General features: G+C 38.5%; 2 protein-coding genes across 14 annotated transcripts in view; one reads left to right on the forward strand and one right to left on the reverse strand.

Annotated features, from left to right (window-relative positions):
- DEF8 (differentially expressed in FDCP 8 homolog) overlaps positions 1 to 2,587 on the reverse strand; it is a 47,260-nt gene extending 44,673 nt beyond the window's left edge. For 5 of the 6 annotated variants that reach the window (XM_045769841.2, XM_069322054.1, XM_045769832.2 and 2 more), the window contains exon 1: positions 2,475 to 2,575. The gene's annotated coding sequence lies outside the window, so the exon portion shown is untranslated. Of the gene's footprint in view, positions 1 to 2,474 lie in introns of all 6 variants that reach the window. The other variant, XM_045769858.2, reaches the window with a different exon arrangement.
- Positions 2,588 to 8,062: 5,475 nt separating this feature from the next.
- Positions 8,063 to 17,268, forward strand: part of LOC123775015 (protein SLC31A2) — a 35,486-nt gene continuing 26,280 nt past the window's right edge. For 3 of the 8 annotated variants that reach the window (XM_045769811.2, XM_045769748.2, XM_045769801.2), the window contains exon 1: positions 8,063 to 8,198. In XM_045769811.2, coding sequence (XP_045625767.1) covers positions 8,196 to 8,198 — 3 coding nt within the window. In that variant the 5' untranslated portion in view covers positions 8,063 to 8,195. The other 5 variants (XM_045769754.2, XM_069322056.1, XM_045769774.2 and 2 more) reach the window with 5 other exon arrangements.

Genomic DNA, 17,268 nt, shown 5'->3' on the forward strand with positions numbered 1-17,268 from the left:
TATATAGTATATACAGTATAACAAACAACCACAAATCATTGGGAGTGGTCCCAACTGGTTTAGTAAACTCTGTTAACTATACCATATTAAACATTAATGCAAAATAGTTTTTTGAGGCAAATAAGAAACACACAAAGTGGGATATTAATTTAATACAAAATAATTGTAAAATACAGGTGTACTCAACACTTACATTATACATGCAGGTTCAGCATCAATGCTATGATTTCAGGATTCCAAATTACACACACAATCACCAATGCACAATCAGTACAGGAAATAAAATGGCAGTGTACGTGATAATGATTGAACTTTGACTAAATTGCATATGGACAAATTTACACAAGTGTAAAATAGTTGAAAATAAAAACTGGAGTGGTTAAAAAATTAAGTGCAGAGGTGTGCAAAATGGCAAATGAATATAAAGAAGCAGGAATGTTACTTACAAACAGCCAATAAAACAAACTAGAGATTTCCAAAATTGGTACAGATAATGTCAAACGTAAGGTACAGATACTGTAATGTCAAAAAGAGTTTAAGGAAAGTTGCAATGTGATGGCTAAAGAAGGACTATAGAAATTAAATGATATACTGTAGAAGCAAATAATTAGATTAATGGATTTTGGGTTTAGGCATCCCTCTGAAAGGTACTTGAACAGAGCGAAGGAGAGTGAAATCTGTCAGAGAAGTGCAATATGCAAAAAAATATCTGGCTGAGGACCCTAAGAAATTGCTGAATTATTTATAGGAGTGTGAGAGGTAAGAAATGGCCACATGACAAAGATGCATAGCTAAATACTGTACATATCAAAGAGCAAGGGGTAAGGGAACTACTAGGAAAAAGTGCCAAGCCATTACAACAATATACTATATAACACTTGGAAGGGCTGTGAAGATAAGTACTAGGGATAGGACGAAGGAATGGAATGGTGCCCACCCACTTCGATGGTCGGGGATCGAATGTTGACCTGCAAGAACTGACACCATCACTACCTTCCAGTCCAAGTGGTTGGGTGACCAAAGAGCAGAAGTGAGGATACTTAACTGGTATTCCTTTGCTCTACACAAAAATTTTGCTTCAATAAATAGTTTTCAAAGTACAGTACCTTAATTTCTTCTTGTTAATAGTTTTACTGCTTATGGGCATGTTTTTAACACTTGATTGCATCAGGTCAATTCACTACACTTCCAAGTTGTTTCACACCAATTCATTGTGCCCCGTAATCATGCATAACATATAACTTTTGTATAGTGTTTTGTGGCTTGCAAAATAAGCCCATTTTGACATTAATTAATCTGAAAATTAAAGTGCAAATGTGCAGTCTTCTCTACCTGATATTGAACTCCTATGATGGTGTTATCTGAATTTAACCAAGGGCATCTACAGGTATTTCTTTGGTGGTCTTAACATGGACAGGAAGCCTGCACCTTATCAAAGGTCCCCCATTGCTCCTAATGATTTTATCTATTTATGTCTTAAATAGCAGCAGTGTTTTGGCAGTTTCATGGGTTTATAACCCTAATGGTGAAAAAGCATCTGCTTTCTGTCCTACATTGTGGCTTGCTGGGCTTGAAACCATTGTTCCATGTTTGTGTTATATATGACCTTTTGAAGTTGTCTGGATCTACATTCATGTTGTTCAATATTTTAAAAGTTTCCATGAGATTAGCCCAGTCATATCCGGTTTGCAGTGCTGTTACACCTGTGGCCCTCAACCATTCCTGGTGCGAGTCGATTTAGTTCAGGAATGATTTTTGTCGTCCATTGTTGAGCTTTCTCAATAGTCCAATTCACTGCTAACCTAAAATAACAAATTTAGATAACCTGACATTATTTTAACATAACCAAACCTAATGTGACCAGATAGTCCACAAAAATAATTTTATAATTCATTGTGTCGAGGGACAGGAAGCCAGTGTGTTTTCATACACGTTTTTGACTTTTATCGAGAGCTCCCCCCCCCCCCCCCAAGGTCGAATTACTGTTCCTCCCCAGATGCAACCCCATAACAAGCTGACTAATTCCCCAGTTCACATAGCAGTATTTACTTACTGCTATGTGAACAGAGGCATTAGGTGAAATGAAATGTGCTCAACCATTTCTGTCCCAGCCCAGATTCAAACCCAGAATTCTCAACTGTGCGTCGAGAACAAACCCGACTCGACTACCAGCACCCTTATAGTAATAGAAATATGGCTAGCTAGTCCCGATACTTCCTGCACCAGAGTTTACCCTAGTTTACCCGAGAGCCACTAACACTAGTGGCGTCGACGAGGACAGGAAGCCGGTGGCTTGTCAAAATTGTGCAGCCCTCGTACAGTGTTGATGGAAAAGATCATCAAGGCAAATGGGGAGCTTTTGCCTTGATCTTTCCAACAACACTGTACGAGGGCTGCACAATTTATTTGGTACATAGGTCCATTTAAATACAAACCTGTGCATTGTAAATATTAAATACTTGTTTAATACCTACTTTACAACCAGCATGTAGCCGCAAGTGGGAGTTACAACCCTTACAGAGACAAGACAACTTGAGCTCCAAATCACGAGTCACAACCCATTGTTTACCTCAACAGCTGACGCGTGACGTCACATTTTAATATTCATTTGACTTTTAAATAAATAGAAGTTATTATACAAATAAATAAGAAACGTTATTATTATATAGTTTTATAAAATAAGATTAATGTTTTCTTTGGTAATATTGTATTATTTATTTTACTCAAGTAAATGAATCCCTTGCCCGAAACGCTATGCGTGCTTTACAAGAATGTAAAATCAACTTCATTTCTATGTTATCTCTTAACCCCCAATGTACCTTCTTGTATATAAATAAATAAATAAATAAATAAATAAATAAATAAATAAATAAATAAATAAATAAATAAATAAATAAATAAATAAATAAATAAATAAATAAATAAATAAATAAATAAATAAATAAATAAATAAATAAATAAATAAATAAATAAATAAATAAATAAATAAATAAATAAATAAATAAATAAATAAATAAATAAATAAATAAATAAATAAATAAATAAATAAATAAATAAATAAATAAATAAATAAATAAATAAATAAATAAATAAATAAATAAATAAATAAATAAATAAATAAATAAATAAATAAATAAATAAATGAATGAATGAATGAATGAATGAATGAATGAATGAATGAATGAATGAATGAATGAATGAATGAATAAATAAATAAATAAATAAATAAATAAATAAATAAATAAATAAATAAACAGCTACCGGATAACATTTTGATTTTAACTAATTAAATTTAACAATTCATTAACACGCTTTGGCTAAAACTGTTATGCTGCTAAATCTATACAGTATTTATAAAAGAGAAATATGTCTTTAGTTGTCTGTCCAAACTGGTGACGCCTAGGGACAGCCTTACTCATCTTTGCTGGGTGATTGCCGAGTGATAGGTGACCAACATGTGGTCGACGCAATTGCTCCCACTAAAAGGAGGATGGTTCCCCATGGTGACCTCAACGAAATTGTTAGAAGGTTAATAGCCAATCCCTAAAATTGTATCCTCTTTTTCCGCCTTGAATTAAATATATATGTAAATACTGTACTATATTTTTGCAGCAGTCTTTCCTGTAGGCATATATTATTGAATGTGACCAAAAGGGTGAGATCAATGATTCTAGTGTGAATCTTCTCTATTTTCCTTACATCTTTCTTCACATGAGATTAAAGAAGTAGAAAAATGAACTCTCCAAAGTTCATTTTTACAGTTTTATTTAGCCTAACACTCAGAGATGCATTTCATTAACTCTTGTTAACATTGTGAAAGGCAATGTTTGAATGATTACAAATTTTCTTGCTGCGTGATATGTACCCGAGGATGAGATGAAGGTGAAGCACCTTACTTATAGGTCCATTGTATCATGTCAACCTCATGTTTGCATAATGACTGGGGCATTATGTTGTATGTTCTGTCGTGTTCTGGAAGTTGGCAGAGTGTAATTTGGTGCTAGTTGGCTATTGATTGATGTATAGTGCTTCGCTGATGTCTAGTCTTCTGTTGTCGCATTAGCTGTCGATTATTTTGGCGTCGTTTGTCAGTATATCTCTGGTGATGGTCTGGTTATGCATAGGTCTCTATACATAACACTGCAAACATGACAGGGCTGATCTAACCCCTGTCATACCGTTCAAAATACTAAACAATTTGGAGTATGTTTGATTCAGACTTCTTCAAAAGGTCAGATGTAACACAAACAAGGAGCAACGGTTTCAAGCTTAACAAGCCACAATATAGGATTGAAAACAAGATATGCTTTTTCACCCACTGTGATATAAATCCATGGAACTGCCTATCCACCAAAGCTGTAAATTCCAAAACTGTTGAACTTTTAAATCCAACTTGAAAAATCAAGACAAATGTGGGGGGGGGGGACCTTTGACATGCCACCAGCTTCCTGTTCTCAATGAGGCCACCAGAGTGTTAGTGGCCTTCAGGTCCTAATTATAAGTATAGCTTCCAGGATTTGCAATCTTCTTTGATCAGTGGTAGATTCCAGGATTTTTTGTATTATTTACTGCACTCTGGTCTTAGCCGATAGGCTGAGAAGTGTGTTCCTAGGGTTACCAGCTTGTAGATGGCAGATCAGTCTTCTCGAAATCTTTGTGGTTGTCATACCAATATAGTTTAGTTAGTTTAGTTCATTTATTATGCACCCCATACCCATCTTGTGGGCGGTAGTGGAAAGGGTTACAGAGGCACATAATGGGCTCAGGGACTGAACCCCACAATTCATTTAGCTAAGCAAGTTACAATCTTGATGAGCTAGTTACAAAATTCAATATAAGTCATCACATCAACAATGGGTTCGAGATCGACCTCAAGTACAGGTTCTAAATTAAGCAACTGACATATGTGGAGAGCTAGTGTCAAAATTTATATGTTTGTCCTGCACACCGCCCCCCATCCAGTGGGCAGCGGTGGATAGGTTACAATCACTTAGTTACTACCTACAGTTAGCAAACTGGGGATATTTGGCTAAAATTTCTGGTAGCAGATCATTTTGAATGAAATATTGACACATCGCTGGAACATTGGTTATAGAATTGTCTCTAAATTCACGTATCTTTTCGCACTCCATCACATAGTGACGGAGGGTGTGCGAATAATTTTGTTGACACAGTTTACATTTGGTCAGGTCTACATCAGCAGATAATGAGAATTCCCAGAGATACTTGTAACCGAGTCTAAGCCGAGCAGTAGTAACATCTAGAAGTCTGCTGATTTTATTGGATGATCCATAGATGTGTGGCTCCTCTTGCATGATAGTATGATGATAGATGGAATTACTGGTGTCAATTTCACTTTGCCTCAGATCTACAAGATCTTGTTGAAGTTCTCGGTGTACAGCTGCTCTCAGATTGCTCATTGACAATCCAAGGTTACACTCAACGGCTCCTTTAAAGGCAGATTCTTTGGCTAACTTATCAGCTCTATCATGCATTCGGAGGCCAACATGAGATGGAGACCACATGAAATGGACTCTGTTACCATCCTTAGTAATTTTGTTGTATTTGTGTCTAGCTTCAATATAGGTAGGTCGAACTTTTGCTTCCCTGGATTATCATTGTTTGTCTGCATTCTGATTAGTCATCTTTCCGGACATTTCTGATATACGTAAAGACCTTCCAAAGGGTGTAGACTCATTATTCTCAATGTTTGCTGACGATGCTAAAATTATGAAAAGGGTTAAGGCAGAGGAGGACAGCATGAGTCTATAAGATGACCTGAACAAACTGAAGGAATGGTGCAACAAAAAGCTACTAGAGTTTAACTCAAACAGGTGTAAAACAATGAAAATAGGTGAAGGGAGCAGAAGGCCAGATGCAAGATACCATTTGGGAGATGAAATCCTTTAAGATATAGGAAGAGAGGAAGATCTGGAAATTGATATCACACTGTACCTGTTCTCTGAAGCTCACATCAAAAGGATATCATCAGCGGCATATGCTAGGTTAGCCTCATAAGAACTGCATTTAGAAACTTGTGTAAGGAATCATTTAGAACCTTGTATACCACATATGTCAGACCAATCCTGTAGTATACAGCTCCAGCATGGAGTCCATATCTATGGACTCCATGGAGCTAAGAGGAAAGACTATTGAAATTAAACCTCACATAACTGGAAGACAGAAGAGTTAGGGGAGACATGATTACCACATACAAAATTCTCATGGGAATTGATAGGGTAGCTAATGACAGATCATTTAACATGGATGTTACAGACTATTCATGCCCGTGTCACCTCTTGGGTGGCTTAATCTTTATCAATCAATCAACACGGGTGATACTCGCACAAGGGGACACAGATGGAAACTGGGTATGCAAATGAGTCACACAGATAACAGACAAAAAAATCAGTGTCAGAGTAGTCAGGAATTAAATGGATTGCACTATAGCCAGTGATGTGGTGTAGGCAGACTCCATACACACTTTCAAATGTAGATATAATAGAGCCCAACAGGGTAAGGAATCTGTAAACCAGTTGATTGATGATTGAGAGGAAGGACCAATTAAGAATCGAAGTTCACCCCTCCCCCCTGCAAGCTCCCCCTGCAAGTTAGTACATTACCCCTCTGCCCTATTCCTATTTCTTGTCTTCTTAATCTGTTTCTATGTCTGTCTGTCCATCTGTGTGTCTGCCTGTCTGTTTCTGTGTCTGCCTCTGTTTATTTTAATTAATTTATTATGCATCCCATACCCATCTTATGGGCGATAGTGGAAAGGGTTACAGAGGCACATAATGGGCTCAGGGACTGAGCCCCACAATTCATTTAGCTAAGCAAGTTACAATTTTGATGAGCGAGTTACAAAATTCAATACACATCGTCACATCATCAATGGGTTTGAGATCGACCACAGGTACAGTTTCTAAATTAAGCAACTGACATGTGGAGAGCTAGTGTCGCAATTGATAAACTATCCTGCACACCGCCCCCCATCCAGTGGGCAGCGGTGGATAGGTTACAATAATTTAGTTGCTACCTACAATTAGCAAACTGGGGATATTTGTCTAAGATTTCTGGTAGCAGATCATGTTGAATTAAATATTTACACATCTCTGGAACATTTGTCTGCCTCTGTTTCTGTGTTTTTCTGTCTGTCTCTCTTTGCCCTGGTCGACTCGCTCTCGCTGCAGGTCTATCTCTGTCTGTCTGTCTGCATGTTTGTCTCTGTCTAGTTTCCATTGTAATCTATGTCTGTCTGTCTCTGTCTTTTCAATATCTGTCTCTGCCTTTCTCTTATAAAAATAATATAACTGAGTTAAACCTTAGTAGCCATTTTTTTTAGATCATTCCTCCAGTTTGTCCTGTATATCTCCTTCTATCTTCATCTGTCTTGATTCTTCTGATAATTTTTGCATCATCAGCAAACATTTAGAGGAATAAGTCTATATCCTTTGGAAGATCGTTTACATATATCAGAACGGGAGGGGTCCAAGTACAGAGCCCTGTGGGACTCCGCTAGTGACATATGTCGCCACACTGATGTCTGCGGTCATTGATGTCTCAGATATGAGTGGTCATTTGGACCAATTTTGACCTAGGAGAGAATACCCACTGGGTGGGGACCTCGATAAGCTTAATATGCAAATTTCCTGTCTCGTCAGTGTGAAACCAATTATAATGTATATACCTATTTAACAGAACAGCATTTATATAATTGCCTATATCAGCTACGTTAGTTCTTAAAATACAGATGCCTGTGTTCACGTGGCATTAAAAATTATGCACTCGGGAGTGGGTTATTGCATCCTCGGCCAAAGGTCACTAGCTGTCTTATAGCGGAACCTCGTTAAGGCAAAGTGCGCGTCTTGGGTGCGTTTCTGCAGTCGTCCAACACCGAATTATATGTACCAATTAAGTTATATTTAATTATAATTACTGGTCAGCTGCTATATATATATGGTTCTAGTCAAAATATATTCTTGCGTTCCACTATAATCCGTGATATAGGGCAGGAGCACTGTGCTCCGTCTGCACCCATAAGCTCGTTAATTGTCATAGTGAGGTCTGGCGCGGGGTGGAGGAGGGGCGGCCGGGAGTCAGGTCCGGGACGAGCGTGGGGGAGGTGCTGCTGCTCCCAGTGTCAGGCCTCACTGCATCACCCCACAGTTTTTCACTCTACTGATAAACAGGTGTAGATGGTGAGCGTTTACCAAGATGCTGACTATGGTATTATACCGAGGCAGGTGTGAGGTGCAGTCTAGAGCTGCGGGTGGGGATCTCTTGCCGTTTTGGAAAGTGACTATTGGAAAACAGCAGCGATTTTTTTTCAGAATAGATTGAATAATTAACGCAAAGATAGTAGGTTAGTGGGTTACTTGTTGTACTGGCTTGACAATTTGAGTTTAAAGATTAATACCAAACGAGCAGGCAAGTGTTGCTTCAAACTCTTGTTTTAAGCTAGAGTGTTTAGTGTTACAGGACCCTATAACAATGGCCCTCATAACTTAAAATTTAAGCCAAGTGTTTCATCAATAGCTATTCATATGAGAGATGTCTCGTCTAGCTGGACAATTAAAGTGGGTGACCCTATAATACTGTACTGTAGTTGCAGGCCCTGTACCCAGGCCCATTGGGCCTGGATGATACCTCACATTACACCCCAAGACACCAGCTCACCAACGAATTTTAAACCCCTAACCTTACCCAACCTAACAACCTAATTTAACCCGACTGACAATACCGCAGCCTAAGTCGATGATGATGTGTGTACTTACAATGTCTTACAAGACTTACAAAGCAGTCTCCGTGGTGTAGTGGTAAGACACTCGCCTGGCGTTCCGCGAGCGCTATGTCATGGGTTCGTATCCTGGCCGGGGAGGATTTACTGGGCGCAATTCCTTAACTGTAGCCTCTGTTTAACGCAACAGTAAAATGTGTACTTGGATGAAAAAACGATTCTTCGCGGCAGGGGATCGTATTCCAAGGACCATAGGATTAAGGACTTGCCCGAAACGCTACGCGTACTAGTGGCTGTACAAGAATGTAACAACTCTTGTATACAGTACAGTATATCTAAAAAAAAAAAAAAAAAAAAAGTGATGTGATCCTTTTGCAAAATATAATTTTATGTACACATGTTTCATGCATAGAATTTGAATTTAAAATGTATAATGCCAAATTTTAAAAGATTGCATTGCCATAACCTAAGTACATTTAACTTTCCTTTTAACAAAATTTATGCAGTCAGAGCTTGAACCTATGCAGGTTTGTGTTGTAATCGTAACCTTTGTTAAATAATTTGAGCATATCTTCTCTCTACCTTCGTCATCTTCACTCTTGACACACAGTTGGAGATTCCGGGTTTGATTCCCTCGCTGGACAGAAATTGTTGGGCACGTTTCCTTTCATCTAATGCCTCCTCACCGAGAAGTACATAGGTATAGTTATTAATATAACTTGATAATCATCAAGAAGTAACAAAACAATGCATAACTTTAACATAATTTGCCTTCATGGACATGGTTCACCTTGTGCTTTCCCTTAGATGGGGACAGGAAGCCTGTTAGGTTTATTGAGATTCCCATAGGGTTCTCATCATAGCTTACTGATGACTTTCCTCGGGATGCAACACAAATCTGTTGCCAAATATGGAAAATATTTACTATTATATGTACAAATATCCAACATGACTCCTGAGCTGCCAAGCATTAAACATTTACTACATTGTAGATATTAAAACTGAGAATTAAGCCTGTGTTGATAGCTACACGATAAGTTGTCATCTTTACTCGCATAAATTGCACTCAGTGTATTAAACTCATTTACTCGGTGCCATCTTAAAATGTATGAGCACATGGGCAGTTGCCAGGGCCCCCACGATTCTAGGGCTTTCATGCTCCCATATTCTTCGTGAGAGATCTCTTAGCAGACTTGATAAATACACGACCTCTTGCTGGAAAAGCCTGTGATTCAAATCCCTTTTCAAATAATAGTTATGCATTAACCCTTAGACAGCCGCTATGGAGAAATGGTCATACCAGCCTATGCACAACAAAATAAACAAAAATAAAAAACATAATTTTCATTATAGAATTACAGTATTAATTTGTATGCAAGATATAAGAAAAAACATGAAAATAAGTTAATATGTATTGTTTCACTGGGTGAATGCGCTCTGTAAGTCTGCGACTGGCATTAGTCAACGCTTGGTGCATGAATCTGCTGATAATTCCCGATTTATTCTCTGATATTCCACTGATTGTTTTATCACTTGTTTTTCTTTATTTATATCAATTGAACACTTGTACTGTACAGTATATCTATATTTGCATCATACGTGTAAAACAGACAATTATTGTTTAAATCATCATTCAAAATTCAAATTTTTTATTCAGGCAAAAGTACATACATAGATGAGTTACAAACATAATGTTGGATTTATAGATAGAGCTAGTACATACAATACCTATAGCCACTAATACGCACAGTGTTTCAGGCAAACATCATCATATGATGACCGCATTCTACTACTAATATTCATGACGATAACCACATGCCATGAAATGGTAGCATGGAGAAAAGAGGATTTTTTCATGTCAAAATAAACTCCATTATGTACATCCAAAAAGACCTATTATATTCATGTGTGTGTATCATACATGTAAAACCCAGACAATAATTTGTTAAATCTTTAAATGATGATAACCGCATTACCCTGTGAATCAACAGTTGATGGTAATCGCCGTCTATGGGTTAATTATTTATATCAGAAATATCTGACTGTAATCCTGCACTTTAGCAGATGGGTGTGGCCCATCATCTGGGTATTAGCCCCAGTGCTTTGCTTTAGCCAGGGCCTACACTGCTATTAAGATGGCCCTGCATTTACTAACTTATCCTAATACCTCAAGAATAATGATCTGTAAAAAAGCTAACATAAAAAATAGTAAGTGTATATATGGAATGTTAATAAAACATCCCATTGATTTACCTTTTGAATCATAAAAAATCTTCGGGAAATATTCTAGTCTAAATTATCAGCCTATATACAGTATTCAGTTTATCAAAAGTATGTAATAACCTATGAATTATCCATATTATTAATTACCAATTTAAGGAGTTTACAAATGTAAGCTTTTTATTAATGCACAAAGAAATCACACAACGTGGTGTCAATGAGAAAGTCGGTAGGAGCCATTAGGAGGATTCAAACCTATGATCTGGGTTCTAACCTCAGGGCATTGGTTTGAATACTCCTCATGGCTCCTACTGATTTTCTCATTGATACATAATGTTAATGCGATTTTATTTTTTTGTGCATGAAGAAAAACATTGGAGGTAGAATTCCTAGACTACAAGGCACAATGCATGGGGGAATGGTGTAAAACCCTGATTAGGCTTCAGTGGAAGTTTTAGGAACTAGATGATTCAGTTGAATACACAGTAATCACACAAAAGTGATGTGTCAATGAGAAAATCTGGAACCAAAACTCTTATGAGCTAGGTAGAACTGCAGGTTGTAATTCTTTTACCATGTAGTGGCCCAGTTGACTAGGGTGTGTGTGTGGGAACACCCACTGCATAGGTTCGAACCCTTATCACGGCTCCTACGGATTTTCTGATTTGGCTGAATCCCAGGTTGCAATTCAGTTGATCGTGTTGTGGTGTAGTTGTCTAAGGTATTTGCTTGAGAGTAACCAGAGCATAGGTTTGAGTCCTCGTCATAGTTCCTACTGATTTTCCCGTAATTAATGTACAGTTACCAAACCACAATTAACGTTGTCAAAAGAAAATTATGTACCAAACACAATGCCTGTAGTCAACTGGAAGCGTCACTTCCCACCCTGCAGGCAACTGCTCAGTCACTCACCAGCGCTGTTCATAAAAGAAACAGATGTGTCGCCCTTCTCCAGCCTGTTATCAAGGATACTCTGAATATGGCTTAATTTCCAAAAACCTTGCTCCTGGCACCATCTTATCCATTGGACAAGGCTGATTTATCAAGTTTCAAGAAGAAAATATCCGTTAGACAAAATCCATCAAAAAGTTAAATCAACCAGGACATATGTTGACTGGGATTACTTTTATCTGCTACAATTTACAGATGAGCTTAATACTGTTAAAATGAATAGGTCGCTGGTACCAGGGGTGTTTTCATGCTTAGCCTGACATAATGAATCGCATAATGTTAGCCTGATATAATGAATCTTTTTATGGTTAATTCTAGGTGAGTGTGGACTTATCCAAGGACAACAGTGGCTTCACTTAGGATCCAAGCAGTGAGTTTCCATTTTAACTCCTAGTTACCTACTGTATTTACTAATAGGTTAACAGAGACATCAGGTGAAAGGAAATTTGCACAACCACCTATATCCTGCCTGTGAATCAAACCTGGAATCCTTGGTTGTAAGCAGAGGATGTATTCCACTCTGCTTCAGGACCTCTTTTTTCCAAAGTTGCATTCTAATGATAAATGCTTCAGTCAATGCTTTATTATTTAGATAGAGAAAATCTTAGATATTGAAAAATTAGATGTAGAAAACTCTCTGCAGACGATGAGTCAAAATAACGTGGCTAAAGTATATTGACCAGACACCACACTAGAAGGTGAAGGGACGACGATGTTTCGGTCCGTCCTGGACCATTCTCAAGTTGATAGAAAACTCTACTAAACCTAACATAAGCTAATGAAACCTAGAATGATGTAATGCAGTACAGGGCATGAACCCTCAGAATACAAACAAAAAATATTTAGTATTTATCTTTATAAACACAGTTCTTGTGGGAATTCAGGTAAAATATTATTTGGTAGTGTTACACATTATATGCTTAAGTGGTTTTGCCTTACCCGTTGGCAGGCTTCTTGGTCATCTGTTACTGGTAACAAACTTCGTACTCTTAAATGTTGTTTCCTCGTGGCCGTCCTCCTACCACCGTAACCGGCGTTGGGAAACGGCTCTGGCGAGGTTGCGTATTGGCCATACTCGCTTAACCCATGGTCACTTGATGGAGCGCCGCCCTGCTCCTTATTGTCCTAGTTGCATTGTCCCTCTTACGGTCGTGCATGTCCTTCTTGAATGTCCTGACTTCCAGGACGAGCGTGTGTCTTGCTTTCCAACCGCCCCTCGCGGTCACCTGTCCCTCAATAGAATTCTTGGTGACTCGGATACTTTTGATATCGTTCGCCTTATGCGTTTTTGTTCCCATATTGGCATCCTTGGTGATATTTAGCGCCCTCTGATTATTCTGCACATTTGATGGTGCTACATAGCCTTCCCGGTTTGGTGCCTTCTTTTGATAATTACTTAAGTGGTTTTGCATGTACCCTCCCCCCAATTTGCATGGAGGATACGTTCTTGCAAAAACCGTGCAAATCAAACTTAAGGGTATGCTGGAAATACAGGGAACAAGTACCAGGTTATTGTAGTGCATTGGTCAGAGCAATCAGGTCACAGTCGAATGGTCCCAGGTTCAGTCCCTGAAAGCATTTGGTAACCTTTCCTTTTACCTGATGTGCCTGTTTACCTTGCAGTAAATAGACACCTGAGAGGTGAACTTCCTGTCTCTGACTATGGGAAACAAGTTTACATTTACAAGTTTTACATTCTTGTAAAGCCACTAGTACGCGTAGCGTTTCGGGCAGGTCCTTAACCCTAATTTCCCCGGAATACGACCCCGCCGAATAATTAAAACCATTCTTTTTCACTCTACTCAACAAAATGCTCATACACTTTGAAGCACTTTAGTTTAAAGTACTTACAAGCCTAGCTGAATCCATATTGTACAATATTGTACTGCACAAATTACAGGCCTCAAAATTACGTATACAGTACTGAACCAACAAATATAATTATTACGTACAAAATTGTGTATCTTTAAAATTACGAGGCAAGGTAAAAAATACTGGAGCTAAATGATATAATACAGCTTAAGATGCCAGATATTATTGCAGTAGCTGAGATGAAACTGAAAGATAAAATTTTAGACGAGATGATATTCCTAAGGGGCTATGCTATTGACAGAAAATTTAGAGAAGGTGATGGTGTTGCTATGCTGGGGAAGGAGCGACTAAGGAAAGAGAATTAATACTTGACAACCCTTGAAGTAGATGTAATTGTAAAGGAGATCTGCAGTCAGAATGAAAACTGATAAATACTACTGTATACAATCCACCAGCAAGCAACATATGTACTAAGGAGGAGCTAGATGACAAAAAAAAAAAGGCATTTATAATGATTTTGAGAGATATTACTGTTTAAGCTCAATTATCCGGACTATACGAGTAGGACACTCACTGGGTAAGACAGACATCCAAATAAGCAGAATTCTTATTAGGAAGTCCAAAAATTATAATATTTGCAATTTTGTGTACCATAACCAACATAATTCAAACACACTCTACATAAAAAATAAAAATAGAAACTTTGCCTTACTTGTTGTAGCTCATTTTCTTGTTTGATACAAGTTTTTTGATGTTTGTTTGATACAAAGTTTTCTTGTTTTCTTGTTGATGTTCTTGAAATAAGTAGTCCCTGAAAATTATCCAGATACGATTTTGGCCAGATAACCCCAATATTCAGTTAAGTGGGGTTCTGATAACCGAACTCGTATGGATTTGTAAAAGCAGATGAAGATTAATCACGATTGTTGTTACTTGGTGACAGCAGCAATTTAAGAAATAGACTGGGAAGCCTATGAAGCAAGAACAGAAGACTTTTGGACTAGCCGATTCGTAAACCTAAGTCTGGTGTATCAACATGTAAAACAGTCCACATGAATGAGAGGTGGTGATGCTTCATCATTGCTGGATTTGGTATTTACCAGGAAAGAGAGGAGATATTTGATATTCAGTACCTTCCTCCATTGTACATAAGTGACCATGTCTTTTGGAAATCAAATATACAATGATTTATAATTTAGAAGAGATTGGAGAAAGGAAATTAATGGAAATTTTTTTTATTTAAAAAAAGGGACACTAGGGGAACTTTGCAAGTTCTTTAATCTTTATTGGTAACTTGCTGTACCTGGCCATGCATTGCTGTGGCTTGGCAACGCATGTGCATTGACGAACCACAGCAGCCTTCCCCTGTCCCTGGTCCTCCCCATCATTTCCCCCTCCCCCCGGTCCTCCCCACCATTCCCCCCCTCTCCCGGTCCTCTCCACCATTCCACCCCCTCTCCAGGTCCTCTCCACCATTCCCCCCCCCCTTTCCCCTGTCCTCCCCACCATTCCCCCCTTCCCTGGTCCTCCCCACCTTTCCCCACTCCCCCGTCCCCTAGTCCTCCCAACCATTCCCCACTTCGCCATTCCTTCATCCTCCCCACCATCCTTCCCCTTCCTCGTCCCCTTGTCCTCTCTACCATTCCCCACTCCCTCGTCCGATGCATTCCAAAATGATCTGATGTTCCTATAAAAAAATTGGGAACATCAAATGATCTGATGTTCCCATCACTGAAAAATAAGAACAGTACTGTAGTTAAAAAAATAAAATTAAAAAAATTAAAAATATAAAAATAAACTACAGTACTGTATACTCACGAAATGAATGGTATGGTAAACAACCCAGCTCAATTCCAATGCAATGTCACCCAAAATAATTAAATAAAAATTAAAATAAATTGAAATCATATGAAAATTCAATATATCAATGCAATCAGAAACATTGAAATGAAATCGTAACACATTTAGTATAGCGTGTGTTGCTCTTGCGTGCAACAGATGGTGTTTTTATTTTTTTTTTTTAAAGCGTGTTTTACCTGTCACAGGTGTGGCATCTATATAGTAGGTATATAAAAACACGCGGGTATTCGAATGGAATGTTGTCAAAATTCCAAAGCAATTGGTGAAGAACTTTTGGAGATTACAGCATGTATTGCTCTTACGTGCAACAGATGACGCTGTTTAAAAAAAAAGCATGTTTTTTTCCTGTCACAGGTGAGGTGACAGTAAAACAGTAAGACAGTATATAGTAAGTATATAAAAAGATGCGCCTATTCGAATGCAAAGTTGTCAAAATTTCAATGCAATCAGTAAAGACGTTTTGAAGATTTCCCTCACATGAAAAATACATGGAAAAACACACTTTTTAAAAAAATGCATGTTCTTTCCTGTCACAAGCATGTTATATACATACTGTAGTATGTATATAAAAACCCGCTGGAATGCGAATGGAATGTTGTGTGAAAAATTCGAAGCAATCGGTGAAGAACTTTCAGAGATTAGTGATTTTGAACAAACCGACATTTACATTTTTATTTATATAGATAGGAAGAAATAGGAAAGTACAGAAATAGGAAGTAAATGAGATGTATGACACATTTTGTAAGATATATATATATATGATGAAGATACAAGGAAACTTCACTCTCCTTGCTTTACATTCCTCTCTCGTCCTGTCTAAGCTCGATTATGGTTGCCCTGCTTACTCGTCTGCTTCTCCTTCTACTCTTCGCCGTCTTGATGCTTTGCACCATACTGGGTTGCGCCTCAGTTCTGGTGCCTTTCGTTCGACTCCCGTCCTTAGCTTGTATGTTGACACTGGCTTCCTGTCCCTCCAGGACCGCCGTGATCGCTACTGTCTTCGCTATCTTGCGCGGTCCTTGCAACATCCTTCCTCTCGTCTCTGTCGTGCTTTAACTTTTACCCCTCCTGCGGTTCCTGTTCCTCTTCACCACCTCCCTCTTTCTGTCCGGTTATCTCGCCTACAGGATTCTCTTTCCGTTTGTATTTCTGATGTTTCTCCTCGTGTTGTTCCTTCTTTGCCCCCGTGGAGGGTCCCTCTTCCGCGGTTTTGTACATCCTTGACTCGTATCACTAAAGCTTTTACCCCTCCTACAGTTCTAAAACGCCTTTTCCTCGAGCACTTTTCTTCTCACTCCCGCTCCGTTTCTGTCTTCACCGATGGGTCTAAGTCAGCGGACGGTGTTGGCTACTCTGTTGTTTTTCCTGATCGCACTTATATGTGTCGCTTGCCTCCGGAGACTAGCATCTTTACAGCGGAACTTTATGCTATTCTCTATGCTCTTCGTCTCCTGCTTTCTCGTTGTCAGTCTTCCTTTGTGGTTGTTGTTGACTCTCGTAGTGCCCTCATGGCTCTCGGGTGCTTTAATCCAGTTCATCCGGTAGTTGTCGAGATCCAGCATTGGCTGTTTCTCGTTCACAGTAAATTTAAGTCGGTTGAGTTTTGTTGGGTTCCCAGCCATATTGGCGTGTCTTTAAATGAGCGTGCGGATGCTGCCGCTAAGGAAGCTGTCCGCTCTTGTCCCATC

This window comes from Procambarus clarkii, chromosome 10 (assembly GCF_040958095.1).
Source record: "Procambarus clarkii isolate CNS0578487 chromosome 10, FALCON_Pclarkii_2.0, whole genome shotgun sequence".
Lineage (NCBI taxonomy): Eukaryota > Metazoa > Arthropoda > Malacostraca > Decapoda > Cambaridae > Procambarus > Procambarus clarkii.